The following is a 22,125-nucleotide window of genomic DNA, read 5'->3' on the forward strand; positions in this document are numbered from 1 at the left end:
AAGCTATCCAAGGAGCAGAGCAGAAGCTGCAATGCCTTTCTGACATAGCCTTGAAAGTCACCCATCATCATTTCTACCATGGACCAGTCCTCACAGGCCAGCCCTGATCCAGTGTAGAGGGGCTACACAAGTTGTGGATACCTGAAGGCGAAGGTCATTGGGAGCTTTCTCGGAAGCCAGTGAGCACACTGTCTTTTGTGACATCAAGTCATCTCCCTGAGTTGAAGTAAATGGGCCTCTGGTTTCAAGACTGAGTTAGAATTGGAGCTGTGTAGCCCACAGGTCATTACTTAAATCTCCTCTGCCTCCGTTTTTCATCTGGAATGTGGGTCTAATGATGCTGTTGTGGGGATTCGAGGATTCGGTTAGGCAACTGTCTTTGTTGGCTTGGGCTGCCATCACAAAATACCATGGACTGGGTGACTTAAACAACAAATACTTATTTCCCGTAGTTCTAGAGGTGGGGAAGTCTGAGATCCGGATGTCATGGGGTGGGTTGTATTCTAAGGCTTCTCTTGGTGTGTAGGTAGCGTCATCTTGCTGGTGCTCTTTGTGTGAGCATGGCGAGAGAGTGCTTATTTCCCGTAGTTCTAGAGGTGGAGAAGTCTGAGATCCGGATGTCATGAGGTGGGTTTTATTCTAAGGCTTCTCTTGGTGTGTAGGTAGCATCCTCTTGCTGGTGCTCTTTGTGTGAGCATGGCGAGAGAGTGTCAAGCAAGCTCTCTGGTGTCTCTCCTTGGAGGCGCACCAATCCCATCATAAGGGCCCCACCCTTGTGACCGCATCTAACCCTAATTAATGCCCAAAGGCCTCATCTCCAAATACCATCACATTTGGGGGGTTAGGGCTTCAACATACTAACGAGAGAGTTGGGGGCAGGAAAAAAGCTTTCAGTCCACAGCAGTAACATACACTGAGGAGTCCCTAAGAGCCAAGCGCTAATCCGTGACCCGCGTGACCTCCCTCGACTCTCCTTACAGCCCAGCTTCCTGGCTAACAGCCCCGCTCAGAAACTACCTGCCTGACATGCAGAACAGGCCAGCCAGGTTTTGCCATCACTTGCTCTACTTTATGGATAATGTGAAGTTGCTCAGTGTCTGACTCTTTGAGACCCCATGGACTGTAGCCTACCAGGCTCCTCCGTCCACGGGATTTATGGATAAGGTAATTGAAAGGAAAGAAGACAAGAAACTTGCCCAAGAGGTGAGCTGGGCCATCCGTCCGGGGTCCACATGGAGAGCCCTTGGTGTGACTCCCGGCACGAAGCAGAGACGCAGAACAGGACACCCAAGTGAAGCGCCGCCAGTGCTGGGGACCACGGTTTCCTTCTCAGGCAGCCACCCAGCCGCTGTTTCAAAGGCACTGAGGGACACCCCCCAGGGACAAGCCCCTGTCCCTGAGCCATGCCCACCCCTGCAAACTGTGGTGTCACCTTCCACCTTCCCTCACTCCCATCAGTCGCAGCCCAATTGCAAGACGAAGCTTCTTCCACTGGCACTGACGTGGGGACTTCAGGCCGCCCAAGGAAGTCAGGGCTCTGGTATGTAGAGTAGCCTTGGCCATGGCTCCAGCCTCCTCCCCACCCTTTCCATGCACTTCCCATCAGGGGTCGGCTGCTCGGGTGGTGCTGAGCAAGCTCCCATGTGCCTGAGTCTGTGCTCCTTCCCGTCAGAGCTAAGTGGAACCTCATTCCAAGAGCTGGTGTGAAGATCCCCAAATCACCCGGTTCCCCCCTACACATCCACCACCACCTCCTCCACGGGGTCTCCACCTTCCTCTTTGTCTACCAGTCACCAGAGTACGTGTGTTCTTTCTCTCACCAAATTGCAAGCACCCTGCAGGCAGAATCCAAGAGAACATCATATTCTGAGCATCCAGGGATGTGCCAGGCTCCCCTGGCATTTGCTCCAGGTATGTTTATCAAACTGGATTGAGCTGTTGGAGTGAAATCCAAAGCTCTCAGGGAATCTCATTATCGCCTGAGCAGGGCCAGAAACGCCCGGCGAAGGAAGGTCTCTGTGTCCCAAACACTCACTCCAGGCCTCCCCGGAGAGTGGAAAGGAGAGATAAATCAGCACTGTAGGCTTAAAACCTTGGCTTTTTAAAATTTTCCCCTTAAGGCATGTTTATTTTTATAATCGGCTCCAAAATCTTAATTCCCACAAAGACATGTCACCTCCAGTCTCTATAATGTCAAAATGTCATCGGGTAATCTACCCAAGTCACTCGTAACCTTGGCGTCAGCCATCAACACCTGCGGGACAGGCACAGCAAAAGCCACGGGGAGGGGCAATGTGGTTAGCCTGTCTTCCTGCCTCTCCTGTTTCTATATATACACGAAACAGTTATCAAAAATAAGACCACTGTCTCTGGTGCTCAAGCTAAATCTTGCAAAGATGATGCCCTTCTGCTCCCTCCTTAAGCCACGCAGGAAGGCTTGTCTCCAGAGCTCTGTCATCCTCAAAACACAGAGACCACCTCGTCTCTCTGTGTCCTCCTTGCTTTCATCCGCTCGTCTGCTGCACTGTAAATGTGACACTTTGCTAAATAATGGTGACGCGGGTTCCATCGCGGGGTCGGGAAGATCCCCTGGAGAAGGTCATGGCAACCCACTCGGGGATTCTTGCCCGGAGAATCCCATGGGCAGAGGAGGGCTACACTCCAGAGGGTGGCAAAGAGTCTGACACGACGGAAGCGACTGAGCCCACAAATAATAGTGAGAAAGCTGGCTTCTTTAAGAAATGCAGCCCTTTTGGTTTTCCAGCTTGCAGATTCTTTTAAATCCTTTCTTTGGAAAATGCATGGTGTTCTGCAGGCTCTCTGTGTCTGTAGAGGTGCTCTGCCAGGACTTGAGCCACGGCACGATTCAGAGGTGTGTACGCTCCTGTATGCGCATCTGTATGTGGGTACGTGTGTAGTCCGGTCTGTGAGCACATACCCAGCTACACAGCGTGATCTTGTAGCAGTTTGATAGCCTCACCAGATACACAAGTGCTCCTCACATTTCTCAGCTCCCCTGGCTGTATTTTGGCGCCACATGCTAGTTTTGACCAATGAATTGTGAAGAGAAGTGACTTCTCGGCCAAGGCAGGCCATGTGTCCATGTAGTGGAAGCTGTTACTAATCAAATGTTTGCATTCCCCAGACTCCTAGTTGAAGCCCTAATCCCGAGTGCGATGGTATTTGGAGGTGGGGCCTTTGGGAGGTGATTAGGGTTAGATGAAGTCATGAGAATAGGGCCCCCACTATGGGGTTAGTGTTCTTCTAAGAAGAGGAAGAGAGACCAGAGCACTCTCATTAATATCTCTCTCTGCCATAGGAAGACACAAGCAAGAAGGTGGCCGTCTGCAAGTCAGAAAGAGTCCTCACCAGGAACCAAATCTCCTGGCACCTTGATCCTCCAGATCCTCCAGAACTGAAAATATAAATGTTTATGGTAAAAGCCACTCAGTCTATGATATTTTGTTACAGCAGCCCGAGCAGCAGTCTTGGGGAGATATAGTCTAGACTAAGTAGCTTTGAGGTTGAAGAAGGCTATAGCTGTGATGTGATACTTCTGGTGTGTTAGGCCTTGAGATTTCAGGGCTGACTTGTTGCAGCAAGTAGAATCACCTCGTTTATAAAATAATGCAGAAAAAAGCAAGTTCACAGGGTGTTATTAGGCCTGAACAGGTAGTCGCTGTTAAAAAAATCCTGCCTGCATTCTCTCTCGGGGAACTCAATTAAATTCAGCAAGTGCCTAAGGAGCACATTCTACCTGCCTGGCGCTGCGTTGGGTGTAAGGAATGCAAGCCCAGGGACCCAGCTCTCAGGGACATGTTAGTCCAGCAAGTGAACAGACAGACTCAGTCACTTCAGCCTTGTCCGACTCTGTGCGACCCCATGGATTGCAGTCTGCCAGGCTCCTCTGTCTGCTGTCACATGGCAAATGTCCAATTATTGGAGGGTACGCAGTGCCCAGGAAACAGTGCTTAATTCTGGAGGATTCAGGAAAAATTACACCAAAAGGACAGATGGGTAAAGATTTGAGGAAGAACCAGAGCTCGCCAGGAGAGAGGAGACAGAGGCCCCGCCCAGGTGAGATGGGGACTGATCAGGACATGCTTAGACAGGAGGGCCATTGACGGGCCTCTAGAAGAGTCATCTAAGCCCCAGGACACCCAGATTCCACTTCCTATGGGGATGGGTCACTCCCAGTGAGCAGGCAGGGCTGGTGGGGGCTCTGGGACACGTGAAGTTGCCATTCGTTTGTGGGAAAGAAAATTTAAGGCCGTGAAAACTGTCCCGTTTTCTTTGTGTTCGTATTGAAGGGACCCGTGGCATCTGCATCTGCCTCCACAGGTAGATTATGAACTCCCTACAGGCCTGGTCGCACATGCTTCTGGGTCCCCAAAGCCCAGGGCCTGGTCTGCAGCCAGAGCTCCTCAAAGGCCTGTTGAATCCAAAGGAACCGCAGCGCTCAACAGCAAAACGGAATGCCCCTCCAGGGTCCGCTTTCCTGAATCTCCATACAGGGTGGTATCAGTGATGTCAGTTCAGTTCAGTTCAGTTCAGTTGCTCAGTCGTGTCCGACTCTTTGCGACCCCATGAATCACAGCACGCCAGGCCTCCCTGTCCATCGCCAACTCCTGGAGTTTATTCAAACTCATGTCCATTGAGTCGCTGATGCCATTCAACCATCTCATCCTCCGTCGTCCCCTTCTCCTCCCGCCTTCAATCTTTCCCAGCATCAGGGTCTTTTCCAATGAGTCAGTTCTTTGCATCAGGTGGCCAAAGTATTGGAGTTTCAGCTTCAGCATCAGTCCTTCCGATGAATATTCAGGACTGATTTCCTTTAGGATGGACTGGTTGGATCTCCTTGCAGTCCAAGGGACTCTCAAGAGGTGGTGTCAGGACTGAGCTAAGGTTCCTCTCCTGGGGACCTGGGGGAATCTGTGTCGGTCCATGGCGCCACCCTGCGGCCAGGCCTGGGAACTGCCTCGTCTCGGACCACAGGCGCCCCGCTCTCTCTTATTGGTAGGGTCATCTTCATCCCACACGCCCCTCGACTCCCGCCCCAGTTTTGAGGGAAATAGGGTTTCTGAGCTGGTCATCCTCCGCCCCACTTCCTTCCCCCCTATGAAGTCTCTGAGAACGGACAGGCAGTGTTGACCTGGGTTATTTTGACCCTTGATACCCAAAGTCCCTGTTCACTAAGAGGTGGCCGTGACAATCCTGTTAAGGATGCCAGCAGAAGTGGTTTTAATCCCAACTAGCTGTGTGACTCTGGGCACTGCCTCACCTCACCGAGCCTCAGCTTACCTCTCTATCAAATGCAGATTATACAGCTCACAGAACGGCTGGCTGCAAGGACTGAAGACCATAAGCCATAATAAGTAAGCTAAGGCTCTACGACGGGCGTGGGCTCGACAAATATAAACACAAAGCACCGCGTTTCTATTACTGTACCTGAGTCTCGCTTCGAGGCGGTGAGGTGGACGTTCGTATTCTTTCTTTTGTTGACAGGAGCACTGAGGGTCCGATCACTTAGGCTGGGGGTCCCCGGGCTCCTGGATCTAAGTCCCCTGATGATCTGCAGGGGAGCTGATGTAATAATAATAGAAATAAAGTGCACAATAAGTGCAATACGCGTGAATCATCCTGAAAACCACTCCCAACCCTACCCCAGTGGGTGGAAAAATCGTCTTCCACAAAACCGGTCCCGGATGCCAAAAAAAGGTTGGGGACTGCTGGCCCAGGGGACCTGCCTGGGGCCTTTCTGGGCGGGAAGTCAGGACTTGAACCCAAGCCTTCTTGTTCTCCCAGCAGCATCCCAGGCAGCTCCTTGAAAGAAGAGATGAGTAGAGCAGAGCTGCTGAAGACAAGTCAGGAGATGGCAGGAGAGGAAGAAAGCAGATACTCAGAACTGGAGCGTGGCCCTGCTCCATCTCCTTCTGGATGCCAGTCTGGCCAGGAGAAGTTTTTGTTTCAAAGCCGGTCCTGAGAAGCACCTGGCCACGTCAGGAGACCTGGGCTCTGGTCTCGGCCGTTACCCAGCAGCTGTGACTGGGCCATGGTTGAGAATTCTCCTCCTGGGCAAGATGAGCCAGGGGGATCGGCCAAGACGCCCCTCAGAGCCTCTCAGCCCCCAGCCTGTCCTGAGGCCGCAGGCCCTGCACGTGTCCAGGATGCGGGGCTCATCACCAATGGCCCTCAGAGACCTTGGGTGGAAGGAAGAAAGGACACAGCACTCTGGCCCTCGGGGGGTGACAGATGGAAAGAATAACTCAAGTCACTCTCGTGAACAGGAGATTAACATTAATCCTCACCAGGCCTGCAGCGCTGGGCCCAAGGAGGCCCACCCAAGCAGCCAGGGGAGCAGGAGGCTGTGAGGGAGGCGGGTCAGGGGAGCCAGGTTCAGCGACTCTGAGGCAAGATGAAAAGAATTAAATGCACTGAGGCTTCGAAGACCCACACTGGGCCGAGTGGGAGGAGAGGCCAGCACTTGGAGAACCACCCCCCCCCCCCCGTCCCCTGGGTTCAGAAGACAATGCTATGCCAGGTACCCATTCCTTTGTGGGTAGAGGGGTGGCTGTGTGTTTTTTCTTTTATTTATTGCTTTGCCTTTGGCTGATGTTTCAAATACAAGCAGGCCAACTGGGAGACGTAATCACAGGCCTTTCATACATGTCTATCAATGGCAAGATGAATGGTCTGGGTGGTGCTCGAATCGTAAATAATAGTGGCGTACAGGGCAAAATGAAAGAGAGGAAAGCAAGTGAAATAAATCTATTGGGACTCCGGGGCCACCCTTCCTAGGAAAACATCAGGAGGAGAAGGCTTGATTCTTGTGCCAGACCGAGGGCCAAAGTTCTGAACACTCCTCACGTGGCACCAAAGGAGCCATTCTTTGACCTCAAATGGCTTCATCTGATCCACTTTTGATCCACGCTTGCATTTGACCCCTCCGGTGCCTCCCACAAAATTCAGACCCCTGATGGTCTGAATGAGTGTGGGACTGGGGTCTGCCCAGCCTGGAGTGTGGCTGTGAGTTAGCTAACCCAAATCTGTGTCTTTCCAGCAACATTCTGACCTTATCTAAACCTCAGTTTCCTGATCTGTAAGATGGAGACAGTACTAAGAGTATGTGGAGACGAGCATGGCAAACCCACTCCAGTGTTCTTGCCTGGAGAATCCCACGGACAGAGGAGCCTGGCAGGCGACGGTCCTTGGGGTCACAAAGAGTCGGCCACGCGCTAAGGGTGTGCTTGTGAGTTGTGACTGGAATAGTGCACACAGAATCTAGTGCACAGCCTGTCGGTGCCCCTGTTTGTGGCTACTAACGACTGAAGGAGGTAACCAGAAACTGAAAATCCATCCCACATGCCACGCTGGTGGGATTAATTTTTTTCCCTCTGCAGGGAGACGCAGGCTGAGGAAACAGGGGTGACGGCGATGAAGGAGGCATCAGGCTAGGGTTGGGGGTTTCCTGGCCATCCCTCCTCTCCTCCCTCCTCTCTCCACTCGCCCTCAGGCTTGGGGAGGTGTCCCCTGATTCAGGCTGTGAACTGGCAGACATGTAGCCCTTGCCACCCTTTCCTCCAGCCTCTGGTAGGGCAGGCTGGGCAGAGCACTCTCTGAAGATGCTGGCCCGGGAGAAACAAACCCGAGACCCCAACCCTCACTGACTCCAGGCTAAAAGGCCAGCTCCCCATTAACAGCCACCCACTCCCCTGTCAGGGTACCCCACCCCCCAGTGTGCTCAGCTGAACAAATGGCAAGTTTTGGGGGGAGCCAGCCTCTGCCCTTAGGGAAAAAAAAAAAAAATTTCTACCTTCTCTTCTTTCTGTTCCAAAGAGTTAGGTCTGCCTGCCCCAGAGAGGCAGAAAACCATGAATGACACAGAAAGGAAATGTAATGGGATGAGATATTCGGGCTTCGCACGAGAGCCCGAGTTCCAGGAGGACCTTCGAAGGAAATCTTCCTTGGGGTTTGGCGTCTCCTGCCACCTTGTAGCATCTCAGCCTGGCTGGGGTGCCCCGAGGTCTTCAGCCTTCTCCTCCTCTCGCCTCAGTGCTCTGTGCCCTGGGGGCAGCCAGCTAGTGCCAAGTCCCTCTCCATGGGCGGTGCCACTCAGATGCCCCCGCCAGGGCGCCCAGGGAGAGGGATTGCTGCCTCTCAAGGCCGCTCAGGCTTGCGAGGGCATGATGTGGGTGGACAGGACCAACTCGGGGCATTCGAGACGAGCCCAAATGCAAACAGACACTCTGACTTCTCTCCATAGCCGCTCCAGGCTCCATCTCTCAACAGCATCACCAGGGAGTTCATCACTTGGCATCTCAGACACAGCATCCAGAACTTAACGTCTGGGGAGCTAGGGCAAAATGCCATCCCAGGCACCACGGGAGTGTCCCCAGTGGGAGCTTGCAGGGCCTGGCAAAGTACCCATGAAGGGACCTCTATTAGATGTTGGAAGAAAAACAAGTTCCTGACCAGAATATTCAGAAATTAGAAACCAGGCCTGTTGAAAACATACACACACAAACCAAAAAACCTTAGGCCCCATTAATTCGTAACACCCGAAAAGAGTGACGTTCAAATCTGTGATAAGTCAGTGAGTGGCAAAAACAGAATCCTGGAGTGGAAAAGACCCAAAAGATGCCTATTCTGGTGATTCCCCGACGTGATCCCACAAACAGCCTGTGTTGGAATCACAAAGGGAGCTTAGCAAAAATGACTCATTTTAGGATCACTGATGCTCAGAAATGTGTGCTTTTATCAAAGTGCCCAGATGCTTCTGATGACAACCAGGTTTAGAAACCACTTTGATCTACCGCTCTTGCAACTTTCCTGTGGACACGAATCCCCTAGTGACCTTGTTCACACGCAGACTTGTTTCAGGAGGACTGGGGTATGGCCTGAATTTCTAACGTTGATGCTGTCGGTCTTATGACCATGTTCTAAGTAGTAAGAGGTCTCTTTGCAACCTCCCCTCTACTGAAATGGTGGAATACATCTGGGGGCTAGAACACAGGTTCTTCCGTCTTGGTACAGAAGAATTCAGTGAGAGGCGGAGTGACAGGTGAGGAAAGAGTTTATTAGTATAGAACAAGCCGGCAGGCAAGAGTTCCGCCCCAAGAGCGTCGTGTGCTACAGCTTTGCTTTTTAGTTTTTGGCTGCCCTGGCTCTTCACTGTGGCACACGGGCTTCTCTAGTTGCGGCTCACAGGCTCAGTAGTTGTGGCATGGGGCTTAGCCGCCCCAGGCATGTGGAATCTTAATTTCTTGATGGGAGAGTGAACCTGCGTCCCTGGATGGAACCCATGTCCCCTGCATTGGAAGGCAGATTCTTAACCACTGGACCACCAGGGAAGTCCCGGGCTGCAGTTTTATAATCAGAGGGAAAGTGGGAGCGAGAAGAAGACCACCTTCTGCCTCATTCCTGTGTAAATGCCACACTCCCATCATCAGTTCCTCCTCCATGTCGGACGGGGGAGTTTTCTTGTCCCCACACTGTCAAAACGGGACTCTCGTGATGCAGTGGAAATGAGCTGAAAGGCAGTAACATATACGAAGACCTCAAATCATTTCAGGCTTCCCTCAGAGCTCAGCTGGTAAAGAATCCGCCTGCAATGCAGGAGACCCCGGTTCCTGGGTGGGGAAGATCCGCTGGAGAAGGGATAGGCTACCCACTCCAGTATTCTTGGGCTTCCCTTGTGGCTCAGCTGGTAAAGCATCTGCCTGCAATGTGGGAGACCTGGGCCCGATCCCTGGGTTGGGAAGATCCCCTGGAGAAGGGAAGGGCTACCCACTGCAGTATTCTAGCCTGTAGAAGTCCATGGACTGTATAGTCTGTGGGGTCACAAAGATTTGGACACGACTGAGTGATTTTCACTTCAGTACAAGGCACCTTTCCTTGTATTTTCTTTTTTTGTGTGCACAGAGGAGCTTATCGTAGGAATCCTGGGCTTACTGGTCTCGCCAGGCAGGACGTGGGTCTCACTTTACCGTTGTTTTGTTGCTTTGGTGCCTGTTTCATGCTTCTGTTGCTTGTTTTGTTGCTAAACAAGCCTGCTTGGTTTGGTTGCTAAGCAAGCCTGCTTTCTTGAGTGATCATTCACTTACAGGGTCTCCCATATTTGGCTGTCTACTTACCATTCCCTAGCAGGATGAACTATTTAACCACCTACTTTGGCCCTTTTCTCTGTCCCAGAAAAACTGAGCTCCAGCCATAGGGGGAGGCTGAGAGGGGAACCACTGAGATAGGAGAGAAAAAATGAAGTGGGTACGGATGAACCAGAGGGAGGCTGGATGCTCGTTGGGCAAAAATGATGGGAGAGTGGCCCTTGAGCCAGCAGAACACCTCTGCTGGGAGATTTTCTTACCAGACAACACTCTTGGGACTTGTTGCCTAATGATGGTTGCAGGCATACGACGGAGAATATTCAGAACCGCGCCAGGTGGAGCTCAAGGAGAAAGGCTCTTTGCAGGGACACCCTTCCCGACGGCTGAGAGCTAGCAGGGCTGGACTGCAGCTGTCCCCACCTTGGCAAGATCAGCTTCACTCATTCCAGAAAGCTCATCCAGCACCCACACCTCCCCCCATACAAGCATACGAGTGTGTACACACACACACAACTGGGCTTCGCAAAAGTGGCAGCACAAGTGAGTCCCCTGTCCTGAGGGCTCTACCCCTGGGCTCAGCTTCTGTTCAGTGCTGGTTGCAGCCCTGACTTCTCTGCACCTCTTCTGCCTCCAGGCTTCACGCTGGCCTTCCTGGAGGGCCCACAAACTCAGCTCTTCTAGCCTTTGTGCAAACCTGGAGGTGCAAGCAAATCAAGACTCCCTGGCCTGGGGCATCCCTTGCCCAGGAGGAATGAGAGCTGGTAAAGAAATTGCCCTCTCCCGGGGCTCCCGTGGGCAGCACAGGGCACCCTCACTTGCACCCCCTCCACCGTGTGACCAGCTGAATAATGCAAGCTTCCATGGGCTCTCACTCCTTCCCTGTCCCCCATCTCTGTGTTCCTGTTCCCTTAGGTCACTTCCTAAAATAAACTACCTGCATGGAAGCCATCCAGGCTATGCTTTTGAGGAAAACCACGCTCACACATGTCTCCAGCAGTAAAAACTAAATCCTGCGGGACCAGGGAGTAGAAGGCTGGAGGCTTCAGAGAGGGCCCAGAGTGACCCAGAACGTTCGAGGTGCTCCCTGAAGCCGGCACCCCTGCCTGAGGCTCATGCAGCTGTGCAGGGGTGTTCTGAGAACAAATTATGTCTTGTTCAAAAAACAAAGTCCTCTGTGAGATATGGTGAACAAGAGCAAAGAAGCTGAAAGAAATGAGGCTTGTTTAGCCTGGAGAAGAGAAAGCAAATAGCTGACTTCCTAAAAATTAAGGGCTGGCTTTCTTGGTGGCTCAGATGGTAAAGAATCTGCCTGCAGTGTGTGAGACCCAGGTTCAATCCCTGGGTGGGGAGTATCCCCTGGAGAAGGAAATGGCTACCCACTCCAGTATTCTTGCCTAAAGAATTCCATGGACAGAGGAGCCTGGAGAGCTACAGTCCATGGGATCACACAGAGTTGGACACGACTGAGAGGGTAACATACATACTCCCAGTTTTAGGTGACAAAAGCAAAGAGGAGGGAAGACAGGCTGAAACGGGGGCTTAGGGGGCAGTCCACCCATCAGCACGTGGCCAGTGGAGAAGCGGCATCTCCGGGTGAAGCAATGAACTGCCCATCATTGAAGGCATTCAGCTCATGGTAGAGAACAAACCTATGGAGGATAATATGGATGGGACTTATTCTTTAGATGAGAGCTTTTGAAGTTGTTTCTTCTCTGTGCTGTGTTGTGCTTAGTCGCTTAGTTGTGTCCCACTCTTTGTGACCCCATGGACTACAGCCTGCCACGCTCTTCAGTCCACGGGGATTCTCCAGGAAAGAATACTGGAGTGGGTTGCCACGCCTTCCTCCAGGGGATCTTCCCAACCCAGGGATCGAACCCAGGTCTCCCGCACTGTGGGCGGATTCTTTACCATCTGAGCCACCAGGGAAGGGCAAGAATACTGGAGTGGGTAGCCTATCCCTTCTCCAGGGGATCGTCCCAACCCAGGAATTGAACAGGGGTCTCCTGCATTGCAGGAGGATTCTTTACCACCTGAGCCACCAGGGAAGCCCCGTTTCTTCTCTAGTCCCCTCTTTAAAAAGCACGGAATCTTTTCAAACTATGACCTTGGGAATAGGGGGTCTACCCCTACCCCAAATGAGGGAATACTAATTGATCTGTCACGTCATAAACTCCCCCAGGCCGACAACACACAACACACACACACACACACACACACACACACACACACGACTGAATTGTGTTTTAGTTCCGGTGTTTTCCCAGAGCAGACCTTTTTCTCCTGAGGTCTTGGCGCCACCTAGTGGCTCATTCGTCCACTACGACATACATTGGAGATAAAATGTATTGTAGCTGAACCCTCTTTGATTCAGGCATCAATTCAATAAAAATATATTAAATACAAGATGTGGATGAGGGACTGTGCTAGAATCTGAGGTGCAACAGTTAGCGAAGAAGACGTGGGCTCCTCTTCATGAGGCTCACAGCCTAATGGCATAGACAGCAAACGAGTAAACAGCAAAACGCATCGTTGTACATTGTGATGTCATCGGAAAATAAATCCATTGCGTGATCAAAAATCACCCAGGCAGGAGGAGGCCTCCCTGAGAAACCTTCCGTCGAGCTTGGCGGGATGGGGCGAGCGGGTTCGGGGTTCAGGGAGCGTGGGGGAGGGGTGAGAACATCCCAAGGACAGAGCACAGCGCATGCCTGGTGGCATCGCAAGCCCGGCTCCTCAAGGATCCCACAGGTCAGTGTCTTCACTGCGAAGTGAGGAGGACGAAGCTGGGTGCGGTGAGGCTTGGGAAAGGACCCAGGAGCGGTCTCCGTTATAAACGCTTCCTCCGCGTAAGCACACAGGTGCTTAGGGTGGGATTTTCCAGAACAGTACCTGGTTGAATTTTAATTCTTAAAAAAGAAGGACTTCCCTGGTGGTCCAGTTTGATCGCGGTCCGATCCCTGGTCGGGGACTTAAGATTTATGCTCCGAGTCAGCTAAGCCCCCTTGCCTCAACAAGAGAAGTCTGTGCGCCTCATCGGAGACCCAGCACAGCCCCAAAAAATAAAAGAAGGAAGGAAATGCCACCATGTGAACTTGGCCACTTGCTCCCGTGCAGCAGGACAGCTTCCAGGGACATTAGGAACAGGTGCACACCCTGCTCAAGACAGCCTACGTCTATCTGCTCCGACCCTGCGTGACAAGCTGATAAGCTTCTGAGTCCTGGGATAATTGCACTGAACCTCATATTAAAGTCTAGGGCACGGGTCTCAACCCTGCTGCAAGTCACCTGGAGCTTCTGAGAATCCCAAAGACCGCACCCCGACTCGGGAAGTTGGCAGGCCTGCAGGTGGGTGTGGGCACCGGGGTTTCAAAAGCCCCTGAGTGATTTCAATGCTCAGCCAAGTTTGAGGACAGCTGATCTGATCTTCCCAAGAAAAAAAAAAAAAACAAAGAATGACTCCCAAGTAGTAAAAGTGGAAGTCACTCAGTTGTGTTCGACTCTGCAACTCTTAGCCTGCCAGGATCCTCTGTCCATGGATTTCTCCAGGCCAGAATACTGGAGTGGGTAGCTATTCCCTTCTCCAGGGGATCTTCCTGACCCAGGGATCAAACCCAGCTCTCCCGCATTGCAGGTGGATTCCTTACCAGCTGAGCCATCAGGAAAGCCAAGAATGCTGGAGTAGGTAGCCTATCCCTTCTCCAGGAGATCTTCCCAAGCCAGGATTTGAACTGGGGTTTCCTGCACTGCAGGCAGATTCTTTACCAACAGAACTCCCAGGGAAGCTCCCCAAGTAGTGAAGGTTATATTGATTCAAGCAAGCAGGCTGTTTTCTTCTTTGAAAGGAAGCCTCCTCCCCAGGCAGAAGCCCCCTCTCTGGGCCCCCAGCCCTCGCCAATCTGCTCAGTTTCAGCTCCCACCTGGCTGTTTCACAGGCAGGCAGACCTATGAGCTGGGCCAGTTGCAGGCAGGAGAGTTGTAAGGTTTGGTTAACTGAGCAAAGGCTGGTGTGTGCGAGGCGCAGAAAGCTGAAATCCGGGGCGGTGGTAGTTTGCTGCCAAGTAAAAGTTGAAGCAGAGACATTACTTTGCCAACAAAGGTCCGTCTAGTCAAGGCTATGGTTTTTCCTGTGGTCATGTATGGATGTGAGAGTTGGACTGTGAAGAAAGCTGAGCGCCAAAGAATTGATGCTTTTGAACTGTGGTGTTGGAGAAGACTCTTGAGAGTCCCTTGGACTGTAAGGAGATCCAACCAGTCCATTCTGAAGGAGATCAGCCCTGGGTGTTCTTTGGAAGGACTGATGCTAAAGCTGAAACTCCAGTACTTTAGCCACCTCATGTGAAGAGTTGACTCATTGGAAAAGACTCTGATGCTGGGAGGGATTGGGGGCAGGCGGAAAAGGGGACGACAGAGGATGAGATGGCTGGATGGCATCACCGACTCGATGGATGTGAATGTGAATGAACTCCAGGAGTTGGTGATAGACAGGGAGGCCTGGCATGCTGCGATTCATGGGGTCACAAAGAGTCGGACACGACTGAGCAACTGAACTGAACTGAAGAGTTTTATTTGCAGGGCAGCCAAGCAAGGGGGTGGAAGTCAGCCTCAGACCCACTCCCACGCGGGCTCTGCGTTAGGGCTGTTTTCAAAGGGGAAGAACAAAGAGGCTGGGATTAGTCATTTCTTGCAATGTTTCTCAACTGCAGCCTCAGGGCTCAGGATGTTTCTGGTTTACATTCTCTAACCAGGTGGTCCATGGCTAGGAGGCCTGTGAGCTCATCTTGACCCGAGAGTTTGTATGTTAATGACGTTATCCATTATGTTATCGAAGCAGCAATTGTAGTCATAACAACCTCAGTCATCTGACTGGTTGCTTAGTGTTCAGGACTGAGGTCAGAAGGGTCAAGAAAGGGGATTGAGGGGACTTCTCTGGTGGTCCAGTGTTTAAGAATCCGCCTTCCAATGCAGGGGACAAGGGTTCGGTCCCTGGTCTGAGACGATCCCACATTCCCATGCTGAATGAAAGACCAAGTGTAGCCAAAAAAACAAAAAAAAGAGAGACTGAAGTCAGAAGAGACAAGCAACGGAACAAAGTCTAGGGAAAGGAGATTAACCACACACTTGGTAAGGGAACTGGGTTTTAGGTTGCCCCATTGCCACAGCCCGGTTACCCAGCCCACAGACCCGTTGCTTTCTCAAGGAGCAGGGGCTCCAGACTCCCTGAAGCCAAAGACTCAACCCAAGTCACATATCAAAATGGCCTGGGAGCTCGTAATGAAGGAGGAGACAGACAGAACAGGCTCCATCTTGAAAGCAGGACTCCATGTTGGGCTGGACTGTGGACTTTGAGCTATGTGACCAGTATTTATGGAAATGACATACCAACTGGAAAACCAGACCCCTCCCGCCCCCTATGAAAGAGCCCCAGGGCTCGTATCTAGACTCTCCATCGCCTAAAAGAATACACTGATTATCTGTGTAACCAAATAGAATCATAAATTCTATTACGCTTTTTGGGGTATGACCACAGGCCTATTGAAAATTGTCCACTGTTAACTACCTAGGCTTAAGGCATATGAATCACGGGTTTAAGGCTTATGAATCACGAGTTAACTTTGTATCTTTCTTTTCCTTTGTTCAGACTAGTTTCAGAGAAGTTGGGGAGGTGGGTTTGAACATGTACACTTAGGGTATATAAGGTTTTCACAAAAACTGGCCGGGGTCCTTGGCTAAGAGGAGACTCTGCCTTGGGCCCGCGGGTGTAATAAACTGCACTCCACCATCTGCATCGTCCTTCTGAGTCAGTTTGTTTCCCCGAACGCGTGGCTACAATAGTGAGAAACGCTGAGGCTTGGGCCCAACCCACGACTGCTTTCCAGGCGAGGTTTGGGTTATCAGGTGGTTCAGACACGCTGCCGGGAATCAAAGCCACTGTTGTCAAAGGGGAGACAGGGCCCGGGCCTCCGCGTCCTGGGGCCACCAGCTTCGCTGTGTGACTGGGGAGCTGGGGCTACACTGGACAACCCCAGTGGCTGCCTCTGTTCCCTCCTATCAGGGGCCAAGCAGCGCACCCCCAGCCTCAGACTGGCTACCACAGGCTTCAGAAGGGGTAAGACGACCCTGGAGTCCATCCGGCCATCTGCTGCCTGCCTCACTTCCCACTGGCCAGGAAGAAAGAACTCAACTTGGGCACGTGGCAGCCAAGACAGCAACGTGACACTGAGGCCACGATGGCCAGCTCCTACGAACTTCCGGTAAAAGGAGGATGAATTTCAGAGTTCACGATCATTAAGCCCCATAAGGAAATGGCTTCTAATTGTGGTGCTGGAGAAGCCTCTTGAGAGAATCCCTTGGACAGCAAGGAGATCCAACCAGTCCATCCTAAAGGAGATCAACCCTGAATATTCATTGGAAGGACTGATGCTGAAGCTGAAGCTCCAATACTTTGGCCACCTGATGCGAAGAATCCATTCATTGGAAAAGACCCTGATGCTAGGAAAGATTAAGGGCAAGAGGAGAAGGGGGCGACAGAGGATGAGATGGTTGGAGGGCATCACCAACTCAATGGACATGAGTTTGAGCAAACTCCGAGAGATGGTGAAGGACAGGGGGGTCCATGGGGTCTCAAAGAGTCGAACACAACAAGGGAAGGAAATGATTGCTACATCCACTTAAGGGGCACACACACTGCATGGGTTTTTATGTATTATATGTTGCTAACGATACTTTCCTTAAAGGAGAACTACAGACACACATCTCAAAGCTTAGGAGTGAACTTGCATGCTCAGTCACTCAGTCATGTCTAACTCTTTGCAACCCCATGGACTGCAGCACTCCAGACTCTTTTGCCCATAGGATTTTTCAGGCAAGAATACTGGAGTGGGTTGCCATGCCTTCCTCCAAGGGATCTTTCCAACCCAGGGATCGAACAGGGTCTCTTAGGCCTCCTGTATTGGGAGGCAGACTCTTTCCCAGTGGTGTCACCTGGAAAGCCACACAGCCTGTCTTTCCCTAACTTTATGTAGCCAGGAAACATCTCCAGGGACCAGTGCTCCCAGGAGTATATTTTGGGAAATGCTAGTCTGTCCTCTCAACGCATAGTTCTTTGCCATCAGCAAGCAGAGCAATTAATTGTCCCTTGTGATGAGGGCGGGGCAGGAGCCCCCACGAGACATGCTGTATAGAGACTCGGTGACACAGCTCACTCAGACTTGTCATCAAGCGAGTGAAGCCACAGAAGGAGTGGCTTAGAGCCTAGAGAACAAATAAGCACTAGCTCAATAAATACTAATAACTGAGCATCAAGTGACATTCTAACGTATTCTGCTTACAGCCACCACTAAGCAATACTGTTTTTTTCAGTCTCATTTGGATGGGGCACAAATACATTCAGAGGCAGGGTGAGAGGGGAAACAACAGATGTTTCAGCTACAGTATCCACTCCTTAGAGAACCACAATGTACCTATCATATGGAAGGTTCTAGAATTCCTTTAAAAAGAAGTGCTGAACTGTATTTAACCCAGAGTTTTCAAAATCACTCAGTCCTTGGACTCTTTTCCCTAGGTCGTATATTTCATAGAGCATGTTTTGAGAAATGGCTGTGAAACACTCTTTGCAAAAACAAAGAGCACAGAAACATTAAGTAACTTCTGGAAACATGTGCTGGTCAACAACACAGAGGATGAAGAGCCATGAAACCACAGACCCCACTCTCATTCCATCTCAGCACTTGCCGTAAACCAAACCGCCGAAGCAGCAATGCGTTTTCCACGATGTCCTTCTTTATGGTGTGAAGTGGTGGGACTGCTGATTACAGCACAGAAGTGAATGTGGCCCACAGGGGATCCACCGGTCAGGTACAGAGACCAGACATTTAGTCTTTTCCTCTTTGAAAGTGAAAGTGAAAGTCGCTAAGTTGTGTCTGACTCTTGTGACTTCATGCACTGTAGCCCGCCAGGCTCCTCTGTCCATGGGATTCTCCAGACAAGAATACTGGAATGGGTTGCCATGCCCTCCTCCAGGGGATCTTCCCAACCCAGGGACTGAACTCAGGTCTCCCACATTGCAGGCAGATTCTTTACCATGTGAGCTACCCAGGAAGCCCTCTTTTCCTCTTTGGTAACAATCAAATCATTAAACAACTGTCATCGTCGCTTATCACATGACTACAAGATTTTTCAAATAGACTTGACAGCCCTTCAGTTCAGTTCAGTCGCTCAGTCATGTCCGACCCTTTGTGACCCCATGAATCACAGCACGCCAGGCCTCCTTGTCCATCACCAACTCCCGGAGTTTACTCAAACTCATGTCCATCGAGTTGGTGATGCCATCCAGCCATCTCATCCTCTGTCGTCCCCTTCTCCTCCTGCCCCCAATCCCTCCCAGCATCAGAGTCTTTTCCAATGAGTCAACTCTTCGCACAAGGTAGCCAAAGTATTGGAGTTTCAGCCTCAGCATTCAGTCCTTCCAAAGAACACCCAGGACTGGTCTCCTTTAGGATGGACTGGTTGGATCTCCTTACAGTCCAAGGGACTCTCAAGAGTCTTCTCCAACACCACAGTTCAAAAGCATCAATTCTTCGGCGCTCAGCTTTCTTCACAGTCCAACTCTCACATCCATACGTGACTAGTGGAAAAACCATAGCCTTGACTAGACGGACCTTTGTTGGCAAAGTAATGTCTCTGCTTTTTAATATGCTATCTGCTGCTGCTAAGTCGCTTCAGTCATGTCCGACTCTGTGCGACCCCAGAGACGACAGCCCACCAGGCTCCCCTGTCCCTGGGATTCTCCAGGCAAGAACACTGGAGTGGGTTGCCATTTCCTTCTCCAATATGCTATCTAGGTTGGTCATAACTTTCCTTACAAGGAGTAAGCTTCTTTTAATTTCATGGTTGCAATCACCATCTGCAGTGATTTTGGAGCCCCTAAAAATGAAGTCTGACACTGTTTCCACTGTTTCCCCATCTATTTCCCATGAAGTGATGGGACCAGATGCCATGATCTTAGTTTTCTGAATGTTGAGCTTTAAGCCAACTTTTTCACTCTCCTCTTTCACCTTGATCAAGAGCCTTTTTACTTCCTCTTCACTTTCTGCCATAAGGGTGGTGTCATAGTTCCTGATTAAAAAAAAAAAGGATGCAAGAAGACAACCAGAGTTTCTAATTATTTTCAGCCAGAATTACACAGGCCAAGAAAGCAAAATACAAAAGCTTTTGCCTCTATATGCCAAATAATTTTAAAATATCACAGTGAGGACAGGGAAAGATGGAAATCAATGAGATTACTGGAATGATGTAAACATTTCATCTATTTGCATAAATATGTAAGTTTCTTTATTCTCGTTTCCAAGGAACTTCGAATGATGTCCTGAAACAGAAGGTGGGGCAGGGGGAGGGGAACAACTCTCTGGTTGGTTGTGAGACTTGGCAAACACAGTTCTTTTCTGTGCCGTGATGTGAACCCACGTTCACACCTCAATTGTGATTCTTGCAAACCGATACTGCAAGGAGGCAGGCGGCCTCAGCAACACAAGGCCCCTGTCCAGCCCTGGCTGCTTGGACAGCATGTCCAGCAAGCCCGTCAGGCTAACAAACCCCAGGGCTTCCCCACAGCCAACGGCCATGGAAAAATCTCCCTGTGTGACAAAGCCAAGGAGAACTCTGGAGCAGTGAGAAGTCACAACGGGGAGGGGGCCTGACCACAAGCCCAGGGTCAGGGGCTGGGGCCCGGCCACAGGGCCGCCCTCTGCCAGGCCCTCAGACGCGGCACGCTCTTGGTTCAGCCTCTTCTCTAGCTTCTTCTTCTCCTTCTGTTCCCGGATCTGGCTCTTGAATGGGTCACTGTGCTTGGGCTCCTGGGGCCCATGGTACAGCCAATCGCTGGAGAGCTGCAGGAGATCCTCCTCGGCTGGGACGCAGATCAGGGTGTGCGGGCCAGGGCTGCCCTTCCCCAGCAGGGCCAGCCTGACCCACACCAGGGCCCTGGGGAAGGCGTCCAGCACAGCCGGGCAGGCCTCTCCGGTTAGTCCTTGCTGGCCTCTGCCGGCTCGCTGGGTCGCCTGACGGCCCCCAGGCCTGGGTCCGCACCAGGCTGACAGCTGCCTCAGTAATCTTCTACTCCTGCGTGAAGGGGGAGACAAGCCTTGTGAAGATACTTTGTTCATGGGGAAAATAAGCAATCAGGAGACTGGTTTGCTCGAGTTCATTTGCTTTTTTGTTGTTGTTTAATACTCAATGTGGGAAAGGATCAAAGCTTCAATTTAAAAAAAATTAAAACTACACATTTTTACATTTTTGTAACGATCCGTTTCAGGTGTCTACTATTTCAAGACTGAGGACTAAAGGTTTAAAGCTGAAGACAGATTAAAAATAAGATGATGGGGTAGAATCTAGGCTGTATTCACAGTGGGAGGGTTAAAAAGTAACTGATAATTTTGATGGAAAAAGAAAGCCTAAGGGAGGGACATTTGTATGAAAAGTCAGAAGGAAAGATACAAAATTACAAGGTATTATACAGAAAAATAAGTATAAAGCAAAGGGGTGGCACACTTTTAAAATCAGAGCCCAGAACAAAGGGTAAATGATAAGCAGAATCTAATAGCCTACAGCAATACCACGAGCACACATTCCACACATTCCCCTCGGTGACACAACAGTATCACAATGAGAATGAATGAATCACCTCATCGGCCACAAACGCAGGTTACTCAAAACCAATGAGAAGAAATCTAATTCAGCGATTTAAAGAAAGCTTGCAGGGGTTCTTCATTCCTTAAGACTATAACCGCGAGGGTACTGCTTTGTGAGCAAAGACTAAAAGAAATAGGTCATAAATGGCCTTGGTTTAGGTCTATTGAAGCGGTATTTTAAATCATTTCAGCTACATCATGCCCCAAATCAAGTGTGTATGACTTCAGGCTCTTCCCCGGGCCCTTAAGGATCCGCTGACTTTCCCTGCTAGAAAGTCTGTAAATTTACTTGGCCTTTGTGTAAAGGCACCATGACAACTTCTGCATCCTGTGGCCAGGGTCAGTATCAAAAAACAGACAATCCAAAAAAGGCATCCGGAAGTCTTGAGCACTTACCTCAGAACGCAAAGGGGGCTGCTGGCGGCACTCTGGCTGGTCGCCTCCTCGGTCCCCATCGTGGCTGGACAATCTGTGTCCATGACTCCCTCGGGCCCACTGGAGTCACACAGGGGTGTGCCCTGGTCGTCAGACAGCTGAGCAGTCCTCCCAGGCTCGGCAACACGAGGTACCCCATCTCTGCTCGAGCCACTCTCCCCACCACTTGGAGAGGAAGCTGCAGACGATTCCTCTGGAGCCTGGACTCTTGACTCCCAGTCTCGAGTTAACTGCTCCCAGGGACAGTAAAAAGGTGCCAGGGTGCCAAGCTTAACGTAGTTGGGCCGTTTTGCAGGAGGACGTCTAATGGGAATCAAAGAGGAAAACCAGTTTTGAACGATTTAGGGTGGACAATCAAAAGAACCATGGGCACTGAACCCCATCTCTATTTAAAAAACAAACCTGCAGGGACTTCCCTGGTGGTCCAGTGGTTAAGAAGCCACCTGCTGATGCAGGGCACACAGGTTCGGTCCCTGGTCCTGGAAGATTACTGAAGAGCACACTGAGAGCCCATGCTCCAAAACAAGAGAAGCCACCAGGATGAGAAGCCTGCACACCGCAGCAAGCAGTAGCCCCCACTCACCACAACTGGAGAAAGCCCAGTGCACCCAAAAATAAACGAATTAATCAATAAAACCCCCAAATAAACAAATAAACATACAGAAAAGTTTTCAAAGAAATATGATTTTTTTAAAAATGATAATAACCAATTCTCCTGGCTGAGCTTTTTTTCTTATTGTTCGGTTTTTGCTGTAACAGATAATGCACCCACAAAGTCGCCCCATGGGCACCCCTCCTGAAGGACTGCAGGTAAGGTGTGCTCCTGCAGCTGTGCAGTGACGCCCCTGCACTCTCAACAGGGTTTGAAGTTGCCAAGGTGCAAGATGGAGGATGGTGAAGTT

General features: G+C 50.9%; 1 protein-coding gene across 1 annotated transcript in view; it reads right to left on the minus strand.

Moving 5' to 3' along the window:
• Positions 1-19,410: 19,410 nt before the first annotated feature.
• The window catches only part of POP1 (POP1 homolog, ribonuclease P/MRP subunit), a 35,082-nt gene continuing 32,367 nt past the window's right edge, over positions 19,411-22,125 (minus strand). The window contains exons 15-16 of the mRNA XM_061439287.1: positions 21,185-21,526; positions 19,411-20,219 (exon numbers count right to left, since the gene is read on the minus strand). Coding sequence (XP_061295271.1) covers positions 19,568-20,219; positions 21,185-21,526 — 994 coding nt within the window. The 3' untranslated portion in view covers positions 19,411-19,567. The remainder of the gene's footprint in view (positions 20,220-21,184; positions 21,527-22,125) is intronic.

This window comes from Bos javanicus, chromosome 14 (assembly GCF_032452875.1).
Source record: "Bos javanicus breed banteng chromosome 14, ARS-OSU_banteng_1.0, whole genome shotgun sequence".
NCBI classification, from domain to species: domain Eukaryota; kingdom Metazoa; phylum Chordata; class Mammalia; order Artiodactyla; family Bovidae; genus Bos; species Bos javanicus.